Consider the following 25,124-nt stretch of genomic DNA (forward strand, 5'->3'; position numbering starts at 1 on the left):
CAAGCTGATAAGCACGACCCTGAGCCCTTGGGGCTCCGCTCCATCCTGACCTCCTCCTGGAATCCTCAAAGTGGCCGGTGCTGGAGCCTACACCGGTCCTGCAGAAAGCTGTGGACAGTTGACCCTCAAATGTCCAACCTAACAACAATGATAACAAATCCTCAAATCCCGAACCGGCACTGACTGCCGACAATCCCGCGCATAGTGCTCCTCCTTTCCGCACTTGCGGCATGCACCACCGGACCAACAAACTCCGGTATGACCCATCCCACACTTCCCACAAGTGTGGCCGCGCAGATTCCCCACTCTAACATCAACGGTCCTGGACCGTTTCGGCGCCGGCTGCGACTGCATCGGAGCCTGCCTCAGCTCACGCAACTGCAACTCAACCTCTAACTCATGCCGCCTGGCGGCCTCCTGCAACTCCAACAAAGTCTCACACCCCTGCACAGACATGAACTGTCTGATATCCCCCCTTGAACATACTCAGATATCGGGACATCTGAGCCTGCTCCGAAGCGAACTCAGGGCAAAACATCACCCTCACAAAGAACATCCTGGCGATCTCAGTCACCGACTCCGAATCCTGCTTCAGCTCAAGGAACTCCTGAGCCAATCTCTCCCTCGCAACTTGCGGAACATATCGAGTGCTGAACATCTCTCTGAACTGATCCCATGAAACCGCAGCCCTCTGCACATCTGAGTATGACCCCCGTGGTCACTCTCCACCAATCCTTCGCCCCGAGCCTCAACAGGTTCAGAGCACACCTCACCCTCAGATCAGCAGGGCATGAACACGTGAAGAAACACCCCTCCACGTCTGATAACCACCTCATAGCAACAATCGGGTCCTGAACTCCATCGAAGGTGGGGGGCTCCGTATTATCGAAGTCCCGATACTGAAAATCCCTATCAGCTCCTCCCCCTGCCGTTGCTACAACCACTGTAGCCGCCACGGCAGCCATCTCTGCGAGAGTCGCATAGCGCTCATCAAAATACTCAACCATGGCGGTCTTGATCGACCCAAACAGTTCCGGCAACTCAGCCCGGAACAATGCAGCAACCCCATCATGCCGGATCTCGCGAATCCTCGCATCCAACTCGCTCGTGCTCAACTGATCGATAACCTCAGACGGCACCGATCCATCCGGAACTCTCTCTCCAGCTCCCGATCCTGATCCGGATCCACTATCATCATGCCTCGGAATCTCCATAATGAAAAACACCATACCAAATCTCAAACACTTCCCACAATCCGAGGATCCAACTCTCGCAACCCAACCCTAGAGATCATGGTTTCCCTGATACGCGTATGGGTCCTGTGCTTTCAGTAGTACGGGCCCATACTACCTTCCACACCTACCCATATTTGTATGAAGTACTACCACAATACCCTAGAGAAACATGCATAACAACTATCCAACCTCACCACTAGAGGAACACTGAGAATCTCCCATAAGGGACCCTAGGCTACAGGCATCACAAATCAGGCAACATTATCATGAAATCCTGAAGATCCCTAGCCTAACTCTAGCATGTTGTTCTATCAAAGCTCCATAAAACAAGTGTCATGAATGGTAAATTTGGGGTTACTTACTGGCTCCGACTGATCGTACCACCGCGTCCCCCTTTTACTTAATTTGAAAACCATTTTAATTTCTCTTTTAAAACCTTCCTCGATTTGAGACTGGAGTTACACGAGTGTTCCTCCAATTCACTCAAACCAAGGCTCTGATACCAACTTGTAACGACCAAAATTTCAAAACAATTAAAACTTTTCAAAAACCACTCATTTTAATAACGTTGTTACAAAAAGGTTTTCAATACATTATTTAACAGAGTATTTTTCCCAGGTTCAAATCATAAAACACCAACGCGGGGAACGGTACGATCACGCCTTTGCCTTGCCACAAACTCCTGAGAACCTGAAAACATAAAACCACAACTGTAAGCCCGAAAGCTTAGTGAGATACCCCCAAAAATACCAACCACAAATACGCCCTTCCAGGCCACGACCTTCCGGTCCAAAACATATCGCCTTCCGGCCCATAACATATTGCCTTCCGGTCCATAACACATCGCCTTCCGGCCCATAACATAACAGCATACATAACGTAACAGAACATAGAACAACCTTACATATCGGGTCAAATCCCCAGACCAAACAACTATGCACATAACATATAATCATTCAACAGATCATAGTCAGCGAATCGATCAACAGATCACATAACATATCATTACCCTAACCAAGATACCGGACTAACCGGTCACTAGCATAACATCACCATACGAATCAGTCAACATACTAAGTACACACATACGCCTTTCCAGGCCATGACCTTCCGGTCCACATCGCAATGCCTTCCGGCCCACAACATATAATGCCTTCCGGCCCACAACATATAATGCCTTTCGGCCCATATTCCGCAATATCATAACAACAAACACTACTCGGATTTCCATCCGATAAAGGGGTCGGCCTTGGTGCCGTAGACCCTATAGATATAGTGAGGATAACTCACCTCGAAACTGCCGACTGAACAGATAACTCAAGCTGCTCCGATCACTGATACGATCTCCACCTCTGGACAGCCACCAATGCACTGAACTCAAACAATAATCAACAATTACCAAAATACCCCTGGAAACCACTGGTCAACCCTTGGTCAAAGACAAGGTCAAAGTCAACCCCTGACTGACCCTACTCGCTGAGTCAACCCGATGACTCGCCGAGTTCCCATACTCAGAACTTCACTCAATCCGCGACCTAACTCGCTGAGTCCCACAACTTCAGAGTCCTCTCGCACATAACTCACCGAGTCATCCCTTGACTCACCGATTCTCGACTCAACCAGAGAATATCGGAACTCTTCGACAAGACTCGTCGAGTCCAAGAACAGACTCGCCGAGTCTATGGCTATCTTCAACCTACTCGCCGAGTTCCAGGCCATCTTCATCCAACTCGCCGAGTTGTTCTTCCAACTCGCCGAGTCCCAGCTCATCTTCAAACAACTCGTCGAGTACACTCATGTGACTCGCCGAGTACCACTGGTCTGAATCCATACAGAAGCACTCCAAGCCATGCAATTGATCCAAAACATAGATCTAGCTTCCTACAACCCCTTTATCACGTAAAGTGGCAAACTTTACGTGAATCCAACGAGATCTAGGCTATTTGCACAATGGTTTAGGGTTTGGGACATGTAAGCTTCACTAAACATTCCAACACAGGAACTTTCATGCTCTCTGATTCTTCTCTATTCCAGATTTGAGGTAGCAACCTCAGATCTAACCTCTAGACTTCCAATTCCACCCATAGACAAGTTCCCACAAACCCCAAAATGAAGAAATAACATAACAATAGCCCAAGAACGAGATATTACCTCCAATGGACACCCAATCTGCAATGCAATTCGATTCCAAGCAAAGCCCCTTGCTCCAAGCCTTTAATCTCTCAAAATTCCTTCAATAATTACTTCTCCAAGCTCCAATCCACTCAACAATGGTGCTTCTCCGCGATTTAGGGTTTTCTGGGGCTCAAGGGGTGATAAAGAGGCTGGGAGGAAAACATAATGTTCTTTATATAGGGCTCAACCCCGGGAATTAGGGTTTTCTCCACTCAGCGCCTACTCGCCGAGTCCTCCTTACTGACTCGCCGAGTCGGCTACTTAACACGCGACCCAATCGCGACTCTACTCGCCGAGTCCATCCATGGACTCGCCGAGTCACTCTTCCACAACTTACTCTTTTAGCCCTTCAACTCTACTCTTGATATTTCGGGATGTTACAGTTTAACAAAATAGAAATGAAAGGAACATGCTATATTAGAGCTTATTTTGATGAAATTGATGGCTTTAACTTTGATGACTTCGAAGATCACCAAACCTCATAGCCTGCAATGTGAATAAAAGGAATTATGATTTGTGAATAACATAATTAGATTCTAATCTCAAGTTTACAATTGGTTAACAACAATTAGATATGACTATGTGAATGAAAACTTAACTTTTTACGTCAACTATTAATTGACAAACCTGATAGTGAGAGGCATCACTCAACCATGCATATGACCTACAAGGCTTTCAAGAAAAATGTCAAAGCTGCTTACTTTTAAACTAAAATTGAAAAATAAATTTTATGATGGAGTTCAAAGCGTCTGTTACTCAAATAAAACCTAGGTATTCGAGATGCTAGAATCTTCCACAAAAGAAAAATGTCACCATTTGTACTCGAGATAGAAAACAGGTTGCAAAAAACAAACACTTAATGATTTTATAACAAAAAAATACCAGATCCATTTCAAGTTACCAAATCTTCAATGTCATTAATCATAAAAAAAAGTATGCTGATATTTCTTGTAATTACAACCAACATTTTTTATAGTTAGAGCAAATATGCCATGTTATTTACCTTGGAATTTGCACTTAGCCATCACGGTGTGGCTGGGTACAAATCATAATAACAATGAAGCCAACAAAATTATTTTTTATACATATACTTGCTCTAGAAAAGTTTTCAGCCTCATTTGGTTGAAATAATGCAAAAAATAGCTACATCACTCTTTTTCCATGCTTCCATGGTAAGTAAGTATCGTCCATTTGGTATATGCAGTAATTACTGTTAACTGAATTTCATAAAAAGAAAAACATTAAATTTTCTTCTAATGCAAGAAATTGTAGAAAAATCTCGAATCAGATTAACTCATTCTCATACGTATTGCTCTTATACTTCAATTTTCCACTCTCGATCAAGATCAAGGGCAGGTTTAAACCATAGTAGGTGTTGGTCTGAAACAGGTTATATGAAGAAAACTACAAAGTTTAACTCGAGTTTATTCGACGCTACTATTGGAGACAATCGCAGCTCAAAGATTATCCAAACCTCATCAAGAATGAGTTATGTATCACCTAATTAGGTGTGACATCCCCAAATTCACGGTCATTTTAAAAATTTTATTTATGCTTATTGAAAAATCAGAGTATACATTTTAAAAAATATTATTGCAGAATTTGTTCCGAAAAAACATGATAAAGATATTATCAAGAATTTCCGAAGAAATGTATTTTGTTTATATTAAACATTGGGATGTCATCGTCAATACAGAAACATAAGCATAAACAAACCATATTTACACTAATGATATACATCTCCTTTAATCTCTCAATGTAATGTATCTTCGTATCGACACCTGTGATAAAAATAAACTGAGTGGGTCAGGTTGGGAAACCCGGTGCCTACATAGGGTTTTCAACCCACAATAATATAATTATTTTAATCATCAAACAATTAACCCAGTTACTCATCCACATTATCTTCTTTATTCTTAAGTATCTTCCCTAATAATCATCTAATCCTCAATATTTATTCCTAAGGATTGCCTAAGGAATAGGCACGAAGTCCATCACTACTAGAGTTTATCTAACAGTCACTAAGTTCATAGTTGTCGATGTTATCTGTTAGGCACTAAGTCCATAGCTACCAATATTCATCTATAGGGTACTAAATACATAGCTTCTAATGTTCATTTGTAAGGCACTGAGTTCATAGTTGTCGGCGTTTTTAGAGTACATCTGGTGAACACATCGTTCACAACACCTGTAGGTTACGCGCCTGTTAGCTTTCCAATGGACTGTCTAGAATAGTCTGTGGTCATCATCTATACTTTACTAGATGACTGGATCATTGTTTGGGTCAAGGCTTCTTGTCATCTTTCACCTCTCATCATCTACATCATCTTTCATCTCTCTTCTTTCATCTGCCGATCTTTACCCAATATATTTATAGGTATCAAAATACATATACAATTTAAATCAAGTAAAACGTGTATATTTTCTTCATCCAACATAGATATCAATAACACATACAATATGCACACATAGCACGTAATTTATATTAAATACTTCATATCTATGTGTAAGATAAAAGTAACTATGCACTCACTTGTTACAGTGATGACGCGAAATTCGGACACCGCTTCGCTTCTAACAATCGTCTTTTCCTTCGACGAAACCTATCATTATTATCGCTAGATTTTAGTCTAATATTTATTGCGACTATGATATGTGCCTAATTAGTTAATTATTTGACATATATTCTTAGTTATTTTTGATTAATTATGAGAATAATGTGGACAAAAGGTACTTAAAATGTTGTGAATTGTGTTTTCAGTCCAAAAGATATGCTTGGAGGCAAAAAGGAGAAAAGGAAAGCAAGTGAAGATTAAAGAGTGAAAGAAGGAGATCTACTCGGCGAGTAGATCGACCCTACTCGGCGAGTGCACGACGATATGCCAAAAGACGAATCCTTATTCCATGGGAATTCATTCCTGGCGAATTTTGAAGGATCAGCTGCGACTAAAAGGTTCAGAAGGCGCTAAGGAACCCTAAGCTTCAAGAGTTGGAAGAATTCAAGCAATTAGGTTAATTCTACCACTTAGACTTAGGAATTAAACATGTTTGCACTAATAAACTTTGTTTTTGTGTTTGTTTCTACTGCAACTATGAACTAAATTCGTTTTTGTTTCTGTTTGGGGAATACCAAAGAACTCCTATGGTTTAATTATTAATTTTTGCTTAATTGTCTATTGGTGATTTATTAAATTAAGTTTGTTAAAGAACCTTATGTATTAATCACTACTATTTTCTGTTAATTGGAAGGCAATTAGGTTGCATGAACATCACTTAATTGTTAACCTCATATGTCTATGTGAATGCTAAAACATATGCTTAGAAGTAATGATTATGAAACTAAGATTAATAAGAAAATAGGAAGATTAATGTGTGAGCTTGTTTGAGAAACCATCAACAAGAGGTTAATTGAATTAATAACTTAATTAACCATTACAAATCTTATTTAATCCAAATAATTAATCTAGGGAATTAATTAGTTTAAACACTTGATCAACGCTTAAATTAGTTAATTGTCTAAGGGTTAGGAGTAATGAATATGAACCTAACTATTATAATTGGTAACCAATAGCAATTAATCCATCTTAACTTAAATAACCATAGGAGTGAATTGGTTGAACCTAAATAGAAACATCTTTATCAAATTTGGTGAATACTTGTTGCTTTAGTTAATTAGTTAATTTAGTTTGTCTAAGTTTCTAGTCTTGCAAAACTAGAGAAAAACCCTTTACTTTTATTATTTGTTAAAATTAGCTATTAGTTTAATTACCCGTTCCCTGAGTTCGATACCTCACTTATCAATCTATACAACTTAAAGACAGGTTCACTGCCTTTGTGTGCTCAAATTATTAATAAAAAGTAGGGATAAAACTAGTTGAATTTACACACATCAAGTTTTTGGCGCCGTTGCCGGGGAACGGTTCTAAATAATTAAGCTAATTCCTAATTTTTTTCGATCCTTTGTGTGAGTTTACTTGCATAAAGTTCATTTATTGCAATTTAGTAACTAGTAATTAGGTTTTAGTATCTGTTTTAGTTAGGTTAAAACTTAAAACTTTTTTTTGAAATATCACTGATACTCGCCGAGTGCACTCGCACCTACTCGGCGAGTAGCAGTTTAGTTAGCAATTTTTTTACAATCCTTTTGTTCTTTTTACGTTTTTTTTATTTGATCAATTTCAGGACTCTCATGACCAGAGGAGCAAACACACCACTGGTACCCCCGTTTGAAGACCCCGAATCCGAATTGAAAAGAAACAAAGGGAAGGACGTGGAGAGTTCAAGCACACCAAAGAAATCACCATTGTCCAACTTGAAGACTATTTTTGGGAAAAAGAAGAGCAGTAAATCAGGAGCTTCTAGCGCTTCCTTGACAATTGAGGAGCCAATTCAAGAAGATATTGGATACGAGACCGAGGAAGAAGAGGAGGCAACGTACGAACAAGAAACCGAATCGGAGGAAGAGTTAGCATTCACTATGGCTAACATTGATGAAATTCCCATGGGAGAATGGAAGAAGAGGATGCGCGACGACCATGGCCCGGGACTTGTGCAACCCGCAATTCCCGCAACTGCTACCTTCGAGCTAAAAGGTCATATCCTAGCTGCGCTCAAGGAAATACCTTTCTATGGGAAAGATCATGAAGATGCCTACAAACATTTGGATGAAGTAAATGATGTTGCTGATTACTTCAACATTCCAAATGTAACCCGCGAAACTCAACTACTTTGGATGCTTCCGGTAACCTTCAAGGGTGCTGCTAAAGACTGGCTCAAATCACTTCCCCCCGGGTCAGTCACTACTTGGGCCAGAATGAAGGAAGAATTTATTGATCACTTTTGCCCACCATCCAAAATAGCCAAACTCAAGAAGGCCATTGCAAACTTTGAACAACAAGCTGGAGAGTCTTTATATGAAGCATAGGAGAGGTACAAAAGTCTACTACGAAATTGCCCACACCATGATCTAAACAGCCAACAAGAAGTTTCCATCTTTTATGATGGAGTCAATGTCACAACCCGGCAGTTGCTAGACTCACAAGGCCCACTTACAAAGAAGCCACCCCCGGTGATTAAAGAATTGATTGAAGAATTCTCTAAACACTTTAGAGAATACCACAACCCTAGGAATGATGTCACGAGGGGAGCCGCGTACGCTGCTACTGAAGATTTATCCGCGGTCATGGCCATGTTAAAAACCATGGATAGGAGAATGGACAAAATGGATCAAACTATCCATGCCATACGGGTGGGTTGTGAAAACTGCAATGGACCTCACCTCACTAGAGATTGCGATTTGGATGAGAACGGCAACAAAAAGGCACAAGTATGTTATTCGAGTGGTGACCGGTATGATGAGGACTGGCGCAAACAAAAGAAGGAGTGGCTGCCTTACGAAGAGTATAAGAAGGCCAAGGAGGAGAAGTACAGACAAAAAGGAAGAGGCTTTTACCAAAAGGAGGAGCCGGTGCAAGAGAGGAAGCCAAGCTTGGATGATATGCTAACTAAATTTGTGGCCGCTTCCGAGAAAAGACATAGTGACCATGATGCTGTTATCCAAGAAACAAGAACAATGCTCAGGAACCAGCAAGCATCCATCCACAACATAGAAACGCAGCTTGGGCAACTTGCTCAACAACTAAACCAAAGGTCACCCGGTGAGCTTCCTAGCAAAACCGAGAACAACCCACGAGGCGCACAAGTAAATATTGTTACCACAAGAAGTGGGAAGATCATTACTCCCCTGGTCCCCATTCGAACTGAAGCAACCAAGGACTCACAGAAGGAAGGAATGGAAGAACAAGTTGAAAACCAACACTCACAATCTGAGAGTCCTACTCGCCGAGTAGGACTGATGGACTCGGCGAGTACCCCTGCTAAAACAAATGAACAGCCTCCCTTGAAACCATACCAGCCTCCAATGCCATACCCAGCCCGAGCCAAGAAAGAGAAGCAGGAAGAGGAATATCAGAAGTTTCTAGATCATATTAAAACTCTTCAAATCAACATTCCTTTCATTGAAGCCGTCATGCAAATGCCCAAGTATGCAAAGTTCCTTAAGGAACTCCTCACTAACAGAAGAAAGATGGAGGAAGTGCAGAAGGTAGTGCTTAATGAGAATTGCTCCGCCGCAATGCTAAACAAATTACCAAAGAAGAAGGGTGATCCGGGGAGCTTAACTTTACCTTGCCAATTTGGCAACTTGGCTGCAATTCATGCCTTAGCTGATTCTGGAGCAAGTGTGAACCTTATGCCATACTCGTTCTTTAAGAAGCTGGACCTCCCGGAGCCAAGGCCAATTCGAATGGCAATTTATTTGGCAAACAAGACTGTTACTTTCCCAAGAGGCATTTGTGAAGATTTGCTAGTGAAAGTAGACAAATTTGTCTTCCCGGCTGATTTCATCATTCTCGACATGGAGGCGGATCCGCAAGTGCCAATCATCCTTGGAAGGCCCTTCCTCAACACCGCTAGCGCTATCGTAGACATGAGAGATTCTAAGCTCACATTGCGAGTTGGGGACGATTCAGTGACATTCAGGGTAGACCAAGCCATGAAGTACTCAAGGAGTAGTGACGACACGGCTTTCTCAATCGACATGCTTGACGAAATATTGGAAGAAGACATACCTAAAGATTCCAACAAGTTTGCAGCTTTGGATGAAGTATTTGATCCAGAAAAGGACTTACTAGAGATTGAAAGACTGTTGGAAGAAGCGGAGTATGAAGAAATAAAGAAGCAAGCTGAAAGAACTACTCGCCGAGTAGACCCGATCTACTCGCCGAGTACATCTGAAGAAAAGCCAGAAGTCGTGAATGCAGCCACCAACTCGCCGAGTACCAAACCTGCACTCGGCGAGTCCGTCACTATGTACAACAAATTGGAGCTCAAAACACTACCTGGTCATCTAGAGTATGCCTTTCTGGAAGAAGGAAATCAGAAGCCTGTGATCATAGCCTCGGACCTATCCAAGACGGAAAAGGAGGAGCTTGTACGCGTGTTGAAGAAAAGGAAAAGAGCCATCGCATGGAGCATCTCCGACATCAAGGGAATAAGCCCATCCTACTGCTCTCACAAAATCAATTTAGAAGAAGGAGCAAGGCCGGTGGTGCAACATCAAAGACGATTAAACCCGAACATGCAAGAAGTCGTCAAGAAGGAGGTGGTCAAGCTTTTGGATGCAGGAATCATCTACTCCATCTCCGATAGTCCATGGGTGAGTCCGGTCCAGGTGGTGCCCAAGAAAGGAGGAATGACGGTCATTACCAACGAAAAGAACGAGTTAATTCCAACGCGAACGGTAACCGGTTGGCGAGTGTGCATCGATTATCGAAAGCTAAACGATGCCACTCGCAAAGACCATTTTCCCCTTCCTTTCATAGATCAAATGTTAGAGAGACTATCGGACCATAGCTACTATTTCTTTTTAGATGGGTTTTCAGGGTATTTTCAAATACCCATAGACCCAATGGACCAAGAAAAGACCACCTTTACATGCCCCAGTGGGACTTTCGCCTATAGACGCATGCCATTTGGACTATGCAATGCACCTGCGACATTTCAAAGGTGCATGACCGCCATATTCCATGATATGGTGGAAAAGTTCATGGAGGTCTTTATGGATGACTTTTCTGTATTCGGATCTTCTTTCAATGACTGCCTCACAAATCTTGACTCAATGCTTGCTAGATGTGAGAAAACCGACTTGGTCCTAAATTGGGAAAAGTGTCACTTCATGGTCAAGGAGGGTATAGTTTTGGGACATAAAGTCTCTAAAAAGGGAATTGAGGTGGATCGGGCAAAGATAGACACCATTGCCAAATTACCCCCACCAACTAATGTGAAGGGCATTAGAAGTTTTTTGGGACACGCAGGTTTTTACCGGTGTTTTATAAAAGATTTTTCCAAAATCACGAAACCTCTAACACAATTATTACTAAAAGATGCACCCTTTAATTTTACTAAAGAGTGTTTAGAGGCATTTGACTTTCTAAAGGAAAAATTAACTAATGCCCCGATCATTATAGCACCAAATTGGAACTTACCCTTCGAGATCATGTGTGATGCTAGTGACTATGCACTAGGAGCGGTCCTTGGACAAAGGGTTGATAAGCACTTTCAACCCATCTATTATGCAAGCAAGACCTTAAATCCTGCCCAACAGAATTATACTACTACTGAAAAAGAACTGTTAGCCGTGGTTTACGCTTTTGACAAGTTTCGCCCTTACTTAGTTTTATCTAAAACCACTGTTTTTACTGACCACTCGGCTATCAAGTATTTGTTTTCCAAACAGGATGCCAAGCCAAGACTAATACGATGGGTGCTGCTTCTTCAAGAATTCGATATAGAGATACGAGACAAGAAAGGAATGGAGAACGTAGCGGCCGATCATTTATCTAGGCTCAAGAACCCGAAATTGCAAGAAGATAAGGATGGAGACGACTTTCCGGATGAATACATTATGGTGTCCGTGGGAGAGGAGCCATGGTTCGCAGACATAGCTAACTATTTAGCTACAAATTACGTTCCGAAGGATTATAGTAGCCAGCAAAAGAAGAAATTCTTTGCGGAGATCAAATATTACTTTTGGGACGATCCATACCTCTTTCGAATCTGTGCGGATGGAATTATACGAAGATGTGTGTTCGGAAAGGAAAGTCGAAGAATACTTGAACACTGCCATAGCGGGCCCACGGGAGGCCATCATGGAGCACACTATACCGCAAGAAAGATCTTTGACATTGGGTTCTATTGGCCTACAATCTTCAAAGATGCAGCCCAATATGTCAAAGAATGCGATGCTTGTCAAAGGGTGGGAAACATTTCATCTTGCCACAACATAGCATTCAAGTGTGTGAGGTGTTCGACGTGTGGGGCATTGACTTCATGGGACCTTTTCCCACCTCCAAAGGAAACAAGTACATCCTAGTGGCGGTAGATTATGTTTCGAAATGGGTGGAGGCGCAGGCTTTACCTACAAATGACGGACGGGTAGTGGTACGATTCTTAAAAAAACTATTCTCCCGGTTTGGTGTTCCGATGGCCCTAATTAGTGACCGTGGCACACACTTTGCCAATGATCAATTGGAAAAGGTGCTCAAGAAATATGGGGTGACCCATAAGTTCTCCACATCATACCATCCGCAAACGAGTGGACAAACTGAAGTGACCAATCGAGCTTTGAAGCGTATTTTAGAGAAGTCGGTGGGAAGCAACCGCAAGGAATGGTCGGATAAATTGGATGACGCGCTATGGGCATTTCGTACCGCTTTCAAAACACCTATTGGTACTACACCATATAGGTTAGTTTATGGAAAGCAATGTCATTTACCGGTTGAAATTGAGCATAAGGCATATTGGGCGTTAAAGAGGTGCAACTTTGACATGGAAGAATTGAAGACCAACCGCCTAATGCAAATGAATGCCCTTGAAGAACTCCGAAATGAGGCTTATTCTAGTTCATGGCTCTATAAAGAAAAGACCAAGAGATGGCATGACAAAAGAATCAAAAGCAAAGACATCCATGAAGGCCAAAAAGTACTACTTTTTAATTCTCGATTAAAACTTTTCTCGGGCAAACTCAAATCAAGGTGGGATGGTCCCTTTTTGGTCAAGACGGTGTTTCCTCACGGGGCTATAGAATTGATCTCAACAGACGGCACACAATTTAAAGTCAATGGTCATAGAGTGAAGAAATATGAAGAAGGAGTCCCCCGAAATGAAGGATTGGAGGAGCTGCTACTGTGCGGAATCGCAAAAACGTAGACGGGGCGGAGTCCAGCTAATGACTCCATCAAAAGAAGCGCTTCTCGGGAGGCAACCCGAGTTTCACGTTTGCATTTTCTTTCCTTTTCTTTATTTTTCATATTGGTTTTTTTTTCATTCTTCTTCATTTATTCTATTTCTCTAAGTGCTTGAGGACAAGCTATACTGTGAGTGTGGGGTGGAAGGGCTAAACAAAGGAATTCATACAATAAAATTGGCAAATTTAAAAAAAAAATTTCAACCTGAGACATCTACTCGGCGAGTATATCGACTATACTCGGCGAGTAAATGTTCACTTACAGCCAAAAGTCGATAAAACGCGTATCTACTCGGCGAGTAGACCCATTCTACTCGGCGAGTAGCCGGTTAAAACCCAGTAAATTAAAACCTGTAAAAATTATTATTACTCACCAATTCATCCCCACACTCGCCGAGCATATCCTCTCAGCCGCATCCCTAAGTGTTCTTCAAGATCTCTCCAGTTTTCTTCTTCTTTCTCTTCATTCAAACAACAAGGTAACATCTTTACCCTTTAATTTTATGAAAGGTCCAATCTTTATCACATATCTTCCCATATTTGTTATGATTCCGGATTTGGGGAGTTTTTCCCAATTTTTAGGGCTTTGATTTACTCATGAATTAGAGGTTGTTTGGAGTAATTTCTTCAAGATCTATGGTTAGATAAGTAATTACAACAAAACCCTATGAACAAATTGGACTATTACACAGATTACACAGATCCGATCTCGATCTGTCAAAAAGTTCATACTACTCGGCGAGTATGTTCGTGTACTCGGCGAGTAGGTCCCAGTAAGATCAAAAATTTTCCTGTTTTAATTATGGGGTGTTGTTTGTTCCTGTGTTCTTGGTATGTTTATGCAGATAGCATGGCAAGGAGAGGACAGTCATCACGTGGAGGAGGCCATGGTGATATGCCATGGTTAGCCTTTCAACAAATCACCTCCAAATCCTCCAAAACTCGAGCCCTAAACAGGTTGGAGGCGCTGCGACAGAAAGAAATCCACTTGCCTAATGCAGTGGATTGGGGGTGGATGGGCAATGTCGGCTTGGAAGAGGAACTTACTCCATATTTGGTGAAAGATTGTAACTTGGGTTATGCCAACATCACTTGTGATGGTTGGTTGCAATTGTTTAAAATACAAGAGCCAGTATACGCGGAGTTGTGTTGGGAATTCTTTGCTACCATTTCATTCCGAGGTGGTAGTGAGTATTACAATCCAAACACGATCTCGTTTTCTTTGGGAGGAGAGCTGCGACAATGCAGCATGGTTGAGTTCTCTTGGCGGTTGGGCATCTACGATCAAGACATGTCGATGACGGACTACTTTGAAGCCTTCTTGGAGAATACCTACAAAGAACTTCCCGAGGGGGTGGTGGCATCGACATGGTGGAGTACAATTGCTAACCGGGTCTACATACCTTCCACTGCTCAAGAAGGTCATATCCGTTCTCCAATCCATCGACTCATTCACCGGTTCGTTGCAAGCACGATCAACATGCGGAAGGATTGGGACAAAGTTCCCACCCTTGATGTCTTTTACTTGTGGAGTATCATCACTCCCGATGTCTTCTGCAACCTCCCGTACTGCGTTGCTAAATTTCTTGCGGAGGGAGCGGTTAAGGAGAAGATAAACTCGAAGATCAATGGGGGCATGTTCATTACTCGGCTTGCGAGATCATTTGGGATTTTGGAATTGCCGCAAGCTCAAACGCTAACGATTATCCACCCTCCTCCGTTCAACACTGCACTTTATAGGAGGGCTCGGATAGTTGAAAAATTTGGTGATTCTTTTATTATTCCGAATGAGGATGAGCCAGCGGTCCCCGAGGAGCCGGGAAGGCGGGTTAGGCCAAGGAACGAGCGGGTACGAGAAGATCCACCGGTTATTCCGGTGGAGGATAACGAGGGATGGAACCAAGTGGAGTATCGACAATACTTGGATGATATAGGGCGAGGGGTTAATTACACCAATCAATCCTTCGAGTATCTTTTCCAACAAATGCATATTGAACCGCGACCGGGACCCGGCTACCCTTACATTATGGATTGGGACGAAAGGATGCGAAGAAGGGGTGGAGAAGGAGGTAGTGGAGCTGGAGGAGCCGGGATGGAAGAGGAAGAATGAAGATTTTATTTTATTTTATTTTGTTTTGTTTGGTTATGATGTTTGTTTTAAGACAATTGTGGACATGTTACATTTGGCTATGTGGTTGGAATATTAGTGTTACTTTTAGCTTTCTTTTCAGGTATTGAAGCTAGGAAGCATGCTATTTAGGAAGGGTCAAGAGAGGAATGAGAGTCTTTATGAGTGATTATGGAGTCTTGTTTCTAGGATTGAGTCCGTACGAACCGAGAGTTTATTGAAGTGTTGCTGCTTAGGAAGTTCACGGGAGAGTACATTTATACACTAGCGTAAAGAGAGATAGCGGTTCATAAAACTCTGAAATATATGCTCAACTCGCCGAGTGCACTAACACTACTCGGCGAGTACATCTGCTTTTGCACGACCACTTTGCCAATCGAGTTCTACTCGCCGAGTTTGATCGCTTACTCGCCGAGTAGCCTGCTGCAAGAGGAGTTTCTGATTTGTTCTGGCTAGTTTTTCTGCGCCATTCATACACTCTTTATGAATTACTACTGAGGATTGTGCAACAACCCTTTTTCCTTGGGGTTTTCGAGCTATCAACCACACGAGACGTATGACGCCCATGCCATGGATGAGCTGTTCCCATGGTTAAAGTCACTAGAAGAAGAAGTTGAAGAAGAGAGTATCAACCCAGCGACTGCTACCCCAGGGGAGTTTGTTCCAACTTTCTCTCTATTTGCATTTTTAGTTGTTATAATATGCAATGAGGGCATTGCATAAAATAAGTGTGGGGTAGGGGGTTAGTCACATCTTAGAATATTTAGAATCTTAATTTAGGCTAATTTTTAAAAAAATTTGTTGCATATCAAAAATGCTTAGGTCTTAAATTAGAAAAATTTGGTAAAAATTAGGATTCCATATTAGAATTGTGTTAATAATTGCATGAGAACCCAAATGTTTAGTTGAGCCTATACACGTTCTAGTGCATTTGTGGCTTCCTTATTTCAGTGAAATCATGAGACAAAAACACGACCTTGCTTAGCCTGAGGGATGTAATATGTTTAGCAGCCTAAACCTGAAATGTATCCAGGAAAGTTTTTATCATTAGCCAATAAAGGTTGAGATTGAGCGCCCCTGCTTAAGCATGTAGGGATTTGAGTGAAAAAAAATATATTGAGAAATACATGAAAAAAAAAAGAATTGCTAGAAAAGTTGTAAGAATTTTGGAGCAAATGAAGTGAAGATCAAAAGATCAAAATTCCAAAAATCCAAAAAAGATGAAGATACCAAAAGTCAATACAAGTTGGTGAATTCAAAGATATCAAAGATCAAATTATCAAGAAAGTGAAGAATTCAAAGAATTCCATAGTTGTATCGAAAAGTTGTAATTCTAGAATATGTATGCTTGGGTTGCTCAATTAAAAATACCTTGAGGGTAAAGAGATTTTCTGAGGATGGATTCGGAGGGTTGCATAAAATGAGCATAGTTCGGGGTGAGTGGGCGAATGTTTATGAGGATTGTGAGTATTTGAAGTATGGGGGGTTTTTAGGAATTTTAGACACAAATGCATGCGTTGCGGTCTTGGCATAATGGCTGGGTTGGATTGGAGTTATTAATGTGATTTTAATGTGTTTAAAATTTAGTTTTGCTTGGGGGCAAGCAAAAGTCAAGTGTGGGGTATTTTGATATGTGCCTAATTAGTTAATTATTTGACATATATTCTTAGTTATTTTTGATTAATTATGAGAATAATGTGGACAAAAGGTACTTAAAATGTTGTGAATTGTGTTTTCAGTCCAAAAGATATGCTTGGAGGCAAAAAGGAGAAAAGGAAAGCAAGTGAAGATTAAAGAGTGAAAGAAGGAGATCTACTTGGCGAGTAGATCGACCCTACTCGGCGAGTGCACGACGATATGCCAGAAGATAACTACAACTGCTAATTCAAGACGGATAAGTATGACCCTACTCGGCGAGTTGATTCTGCTACTCACCGAGTACCCTCTGTTTTGGGATATCTATAAAAGACGAATCCTTATTCCATGGGAATTCATTCCTGGCGAATTTTGAAGGATCAGCTGCGACTAAAAGGTTCAGAAGGCGCTAAGGAACCCTAAGCTTCAAGAGTTGGAAGAATTCAAGCAATTAGGTTAATTCTACCACTTAGACTTAGGAATTAAACATGTTTGCACTAATAAACTTTGTTTTTGTGTTTGTTTCTACTGCAACTATGAACTAAATTCGTTTTTGTTTCTGTTTGGGGAATACCAAAGAACTCCTATGGTTTAATTATTAATTTTTGCTTAATTGTCTATTGGTGATTTATTAAATTAAGTTTGTTAAAGAACCTTATGTATTAATCACTACTATTTTCTGTTAATTGGAAGGCAATTAGGTTGCATGAACATCACTTAATTGTTAACCTCATATGTCTATGTGAATGCTAAAACATATGCTTAGAAGTAATGATTATGAAACTAAGATTAATAAGAAAATAGGAAGATTAATGTGTGAGCTTGTTTGAGAAACCATCAACAAGAGGTTAATTGAATTAATAACTTAATTAACCATTACAAATCTTATTTAATCCAAATAATTAATCTAGGGAATTAATTAGTTTAAACACTTGATCAACGCTTAAATTAGTTAATTGTCTAAGGGTTAGGAGTAATGAATATGAACTTAACTATTATAATTGGTAACCAATAGCAATTAATCCATCTTAACTTAAATAACCATAGGAGTGAATTGGTTGAACCTAAATAGAAACATCTTTATCAAATTTGGTGAATACTTGTTGCTTTAGTTAATTAGTTAATTTAGTTTGTCTAAGTTTCTAGTCTTGCAAAACTAGAGAAAAACCCTTTACTTTTATTATTTGTTAAAATTAGCTATTAGTTTAATTACCCGTTCCCTGAGTTCGATACCTCACTTATCAATCTATACAACTTAAAGACAGGTTCACTGCCTTTGTGTGCTCAAATTATTAATAAAAAGTAGGGATAAAACTAGTTGAATTTACACACATCAGACTAATTATTAGTCTAGACTAACTCAAGATCTACGAGGAATATTGTTTTTCTCGTATTATATAAGTGTTAAACAATACTTTTCAACTACTATGTACAGACAGGGCCAGACATGAAACACCAAAAGACATGACCATTTTGGTATTTAAGTTGTTCTGAAATCCAACAACCCTATGCGGCCCTTCAAACCAAATTACCCGTACCACGAGCAGTTAAAAGGTATTATAATAACACTTTGTGTAATTTATAATACTTATCACATATATTGTTTATAGGTTCATAATAACGATAATGCACTTTAACATAAGTTATACTTATAGTAACACACTTTTTTTCAATAAGGGGCGGGAAGAAGCAAGCCTCTTAGAGAAAAAAGTGCTAGTTGTAGCGCGTTAGCGCGCATTTGACTAAAAACATGGAAAGTAAAGGCTCTGGGCAATGAGTGGGGGGGGGGGGGGGGAGCCTTGACTTGAAGCATTGTACAATCGCTTAAGGCTCCTTCGGGCCATGGCCACAACTATCATATAAGGCAAGGCTTGGAAGCAAGCTACCTGCGCCTATCGGCGGGAACTGGGCTTGGCTTGGTTAGTAGTGGCCGCCCATTCTGTCTCGCCCGCCTGCCGAACCATGAATTCTTCAGAGCGGGCCGACAGGCTGGGCGTACGGGAACCGTCGAAGAAGTGCCTCAACGCGCCACATCCACTACTTTACTTTGACTCCTTTTATGAAATTATGAACTCCACGTAACTTTCTCGATTCCAAGGAAATTTATCCTTTTTGAGCTGACGTAACAAACTACGCGATCCGAAGTGCTAGGGAAAGGAACAACGAGTTTGGGGTATTAGGAGAGAGTATGATAAGAATGGTGTGAAGAAATGAGAGATTTGCGCCTCTAGCTGAGAAATGGATCAACACGGCATGTTCTGAGCCCCTACACGACGTGTTGGGGTACCAAGTGTCACCATCTGGTGGTGAGCCGTGGTGAGGAAGCAGTGGCTCAGATCACCTGTCACTCGTCGATTACTCCAAAAACTAATTATCTTCTAAAATCTGTCATTTTCGCATACGAGCTCCATTTTTGACGTTCTTTATATCCACGCGTAGGTATCGACGGGATCTACAACTTTCGTTTAGACTCCGTCGGCTAATTTTGAATTTATTTTTAAAGTGATATTTTAACAGGCTAAGACAGTTAAAGTCCGTTAAAAATTCACAACTTTGTCATCTGATGCCCGTTTTCGGCTGTCTTTATATTGTTGAGCTCCTATTAACGAGATCTTCAATTCTCGTTTAGGTTTTGTCAGCTAAAAATAGATTGATCTAAAATTCAATTTCCAAGCTTTATAGGAAATCTTAGAAAAATTATAACTTACTCATACGAAGTCAGATTTTGACGTACTCTTTATTTACGTTCTCGGTTTAACGTATATTACAACTTTTGTTTAGATTGCTAAGGCTAAAAGGTATCTTATAAAAAATTCATTTTTTACAATACGCAGCGTCATACCGATTTTGCCGCAAAACTTCGACGGGCCATAACTTCTTCGTTATAAGTCGGATTTTAGCGTTCTTTATACGTACGGAATCCTTGTGACATATACTATACTTTGGTTAAGTTTATTTACTCTAAATAATCCTCTTTCAAAAATTCATTTTTGACAATTATTGTCTCTAAATTGACTAGTGCGAATCTACAAACGTTACAATAGGCTCCAACAAGGCTCTTAACCAAGTCACCAACTGCTTATATAAGAAACTCAAACATCATAAATGGATAAATTAGAAAATTTTACTTGAATTCCTACCAACTTAACATTTGCTCCATAAATATGAGTAATAATGTATAAAGATAAATCTAACACCCATAAAATTCGAGTCAATTTAAAACTTTTTAAATCATTTAAAACCATTCAGTTATTACAATTTGTTTTCAAAATAGTTTAATCATCAGAGTTTCCAGAAATCATAATCATCAATCGGGGAAGTGTGCAGTCACGCCTACAATAAATCTGGTTCAAAACCCAATAACACAAATGTGCTAAATGGTTGGATCATCTGATCAAAATTAATGTTTTCCCTTGCATCGCCTTTGATAATTTGGTACATTTGCGGTTACGTTTTGATGAGTTTTTGTTGAGGAGTATGGACAGACGTAAGCATCTTAGAGTGTTGTGATGAGTAGTGCTAGATTTTGGTGCATTTATAGTTGCACTAAGGAGGTGTATTTAATATGGAATGTTAGAGTTGATTGGAATTAGGAAACAAGTGGTGGCATAGGAATTAAGCAAGGTAAGTGGTGCTTGGGGAATAAGTACCTTGGAGGGAATTTGCATCCAACTATTATGGTCCATATTCAAGGCTGATTTTGGAAATGCTACAAGTGGATTTAGAAAAATGGCCCTCACACAAAAATTGTCCTAACTTTTTTCTAGTTTCAAGAACATCTTGACTATCCTAAATGGACTTATGAGTCATCATATATGCCTGGAATATTGAAAAAATGTGTCCATTAGCCCAATTATAGTTTAGCAAACTTTTTTCAGTTTTGTTCCGAGCACATCAATTTATCTCTATTTTAGCCTGTTTTCGCTTCCATTTCATCAATATGTCCTTTTACCTACAAAATAATAATTCAAAACTTTATAAGCACATTTTGTTACAAATAATATAAAAACATAATATAAAATAATTAAATAACATCAGAAATTTATGTCTAAAATAGGCATTATCAACCGTCCTTGTCTTTTTTATGTAGAATTCCAAAATCAGGTTTTGAAAATTTTTCACCTAAACGGGAATCTATTTATATTTTTTTTCTACAACTTTTTTTTGAAATCATGTAAACATCTTTCTTACAAATTTTTACTATTTTTTCCAACTTTGTTTTTTTTTTTTTTTAATATTTTCCAAAACTTGATATTTTTTTAAACAACTTTTTCCTTTTTTACTAATGTATATACTTTTACATAATTAAAATTTTAGAACCTTTTATGCATATAGGTTTTCTTGTTTTTAAAAACTCTATTGTAAATTATGTACATGTATTGGTTTCCACATTGAAACAATACACTTGACAAAACTTTGTTTGTACACTCTATTAGATGAACTTATTTTCAACTAAAGATAATATTTCAACGGTGATACAAATATTTAACTCTTAGCGAAAACATATCCACATCTACATTAGAAAATAAGAGTATGAATTGTTTCTAGACGGCAACCTAGACCTCTTATGTCAATTATTTTTAAGAAAAAGTACATTCCGAATGTATTTTCTGAAAAGTGAGTCCAACATGTCAAATATTGAATCAGGTGTTCTAGACTCGGTGGTTATATCGTCAAAAAAACTAAAAAGATGTTTTTTTTTTAATTCCATACTAAAGTGTCATTTTTGTCAATAACCCTATAAAAACTCGTATATTCCTCGTTTTGTTTCAAAAAATCTTAATTTTTTTTCTTACTAGAATTATCTATGGTTTATATTGCCAAAACAATGTGTTCAAGTCAATGAACCTAAAAGAAATACATCAAAAGGTTGTGTATAAATTAGAATTATGTACGAAAAATAATTCAAAAACTAGAAGATTTATGCACTTCGTTGCAGGAAGAATGAATCAATTTGGTGTGATTTCTATTTCGGTTGTCATAAATGAAAAAATAAATAAACATGAAGTACAATGTTATAATAGATAGAAATGAGAGTAAGATACTAAAGTACACAAATAAATGAAAGACATTGATATTTCCTCCAATTAGTCCTTACATATATTGTTAAGGGCGAATTGTTACTCTCTCTACCGATATGGGCAATATACTTTATTTTTTATCCATAGTAACAATATACTTACACTTCTTATACATATAATAGAATTTATTATATTTTTTACCAAGTACATTGCTATTGTGAGTTATAAGTTATATATTGTTATTATTAGTAAAATAAAAATATAATCACGTTCATATTATGAGTAAAAAGCAAAGTATATTCGTATACTGGTAAAAAATAAAGAGTAAAGTACATTGCTATTTTTTACAATTTGCAAACCTATTTTTAATCAAAAGTTTATGTCATTGCTACAAGAATTATCATCATCTCCATCATCTCCACGTGAACCAACAAAAGCAGCATCATCATCATGAAACTTTGACAATTATATACATAGGACCATTTATACATAATGTTAAATGTGAGTCCCACAAAGATGGGAAATAACAAAAGTGTTTAGTTCTTAAGTACGTTTTATTGATTTATCAAACGGGTCAACTTCTCAAAATGTCAAATTAGTCATTTCATGAACCTAAATCTGAACATGCTTTGTTAGTTTTAGTTTTTACATCATCATTGGAATCTATCTCTAATGAAGGGAATAAGTGGACTACAAGAATGAAAATGAACAAAAGGAGGTTTTAAACTTTCAATATAAAATGTTGAATTTTGTTTACGATTTTTCTGAAATTTTTCAAAAGCATCATGGGGAGCATTTATATATATGATAGTAAATGTCAAATAAAATTAAGATCATTAAAAAATAACAATACTAACAAAACTATTAATTTATAAATTAGATTACCTCTATAGGCATGTGATATGCAAATAAAAATCACATAATATTCACATCTTGCACAAAAGGCTATTTTTTATATATTTTTTTTATTGATGCCAACCTTGAACTCATTTGGGTTTTTAGATGAATTTTCAGTAATAGCATGCCACACATCTTTAAACATTCTCTTTCTTTTTCTCTAATGACTGTGCATCTGAAAAAGTTTTCTCAACAACTTTCCGTTTATGAACTGGTGGAGGTTGCTCGATGCTTGAATGCTACTTGCTCTGTGCTTCGTGGAACTCATGAGTGATGCGAGTTAGCTAGAATAGCTAATGGACATTGCGAGGAGTTCTACAACAGCTGATGGCAAAGAAGGGTAGGAACCTAGGAGAGCCTAGGGAGTAATTTCAGTCCGATGAGTACGTTGTTTAGAGGTGCGTATTTGTGATATCCCCAATTTCACGCCATCCAAAAAACTACCAAATAAAATGCGTCCCAAGCCGAAATATCACAAGTACCACTTCGTCATGGGCCATCGCACAAAAAAATATAACCAAAATCTTTTTTATCTGGCATTAACTTGGAACCACGCGCATCTAACACACCTTTTACTAAGATCAACGTAGTTGTATGTAAACCCAGAGCAATAGCATGATGAACCAAAAAGTCTCCGGGACCTATTGTTAAAAATAGTGAATTACTATTCTCATTAATAGCATTTAACCAACCTGGAAACCATATGCTTCGACCCGCATTGAATGTCGGGCCATTTGTTGAAGATAAAAGTATATCAAACCCATATGAAGTTTTACCATGAGCAGATTGTATCCATTGAGCAAATATAGGTTCGATTAAGATTTGCTTCTCCGACCGATTTGTTTATGCTTTGTTTTAAAAATCAGAGTACTTCTTTTATTAAAAGTGTTGCGGAATTTGTTCCCAAAATATGATAAAGATTTATTAAAGCATTTCCGTAGAAATGTATTTCATTAAAAATATTCAGGATGTCATGTTCCAAAATCTCTCGTTATGGCAGCCAACTTATGCTCTCGTGCCGTAACCTGTAATACAAAGAAAACTGAGTGGGTCAGGCTTGGGAGTCTGGTGAGCATATAGAGTTTTCAACCCACAATGTTATATCATATATGTATATATATTAGAACTCACAAACTTATACAATTTCACCATATAAAACAACTCTTATCCCACCCATCGATCCTCACAATGACACGATCTAATCTCTTGTATCAAAATTTACCTCTTTACCCGATCCCTACTCACGGATCTAAAACTAACCTCTTGATCTGATCCATACTCCCGGATCTAAAACTAATCTCCTGATCTAATCCATACTCTTGAATCTAGAACTGTGCCCAATCCATACTCCCGGACTAGGGATAATTAACTATGTCTTAATCCATACTCCCGGATTAGTAACAAGCTTATCTCGTTTATTGACAGTATCGTTTTCGGGACCCCTCTCGCAATACGTGTCAATGGGTTTTTAGAGTATACCGGTGAACATCAAGTTCACAACACCTACAAGTTGCAAGCCTGCTAGTGTTCCACTGGATTGTCTAGAATAGTCCGTGGTTTTCATCCCTACTCTGCTGAATGACGGGGGACATCGTTTGGGTAAAGGTTTCACTCCTCACCTATCACCCTCACCTCAAGATCGATATCACCTTTTATCTCATTATCCAAATCATCTTTTATCACACACCAACTATCTCATCTACCCTTGTTCTACCCAACATATTTGTAGATATAAAATACATATATAGTTTAACTCATTTAAAAACTATATAAAACATCCATTCCACACTCATCTCAAATAAACAACAATATATAAACCCATAGCACACTTTTCATAGCAAATACTTCATATTTTATGTGTTAGAAGAAAGTGAATACACATTCACTCATAACATAGATGTAATACATTCAACCAATACTTGTATTAAAATCGTGTTTATGAAAAGGACTATACACTCACTTGATCAGAAAATGATCGGACAACACTACGACTCTAAAAGTAGTATTCTTCGGTGAAACTGGAATATCTTCAAACACCGGGCTTCTCACGGACAAAGCTTCGACTTGAAATTCTTTTCTTCTCGGGATCTTCGGGGCTTCGGGACTCGCTTCGGGACTCGGGATGATACTGGGGCTTTGGGGGTATAGCTTGCACGTAAAACGACACTACTAGAAAAACAGCCTTTTACGACGCTCATTGCGCGTCGTAAATGGCTCAGACGACGCGC

General features: G+C 39.1%; 1 protein-coding gene and 1 non-coding gene across 2 annotated transcripts; one reads left to right on the forward strand and one right to left on the reverse strand.

Annotated features, from left to right (window-relative positions):
- Positions 1–8,271: 8,271 nt before the first annotated feature.
- On the reverse strand, positions 8,272–8,378 carry LOC145103468 (small nucleolar RNA R71). Its single transcript, XR_013706560.1, has one exon. It is a non-coding gene; the product is annotated as a small nucleolar RNA R71 (small nucleolar RNA).
- A 1,117-nt stretch (positions 8,379–9,495) lies between these two features.
- On the forward strand, positions 9,496–12,342 carry LOC145098383 (uncharacterized). Its single transcript, XM_079036012.1, has 3 exons — positions 9,496–10,195; positions 10,322–11,388; positions 11,707–12,342. The coding sequence occupies exons 1-3, from the start codon at positions 9,496–9,498 to the stop codon at positions 12,340–12,342; spliced, it is 2,403 nt and encodes an 800-aa protein (XP_078892138.1).
- Positions 12,343–25,124: the final 12,782 nt, after the last annotated feature.

The sequence above is a fragment of the Lactuca serriola genome, chromosome 4, assembly GCF_051521515.1.
Source record: "Lactuca serriola cultivar US96UC23 chromosome 4, Lser_US96UC23_V15, whole genome shotgun sequence".
Lineage (NCBI taxonomy): Eukaryota > Viridiplantae > Streptophyta > Magnoliopsida > Asterales > Asteraceae > Lactuca > Lactuca serriola.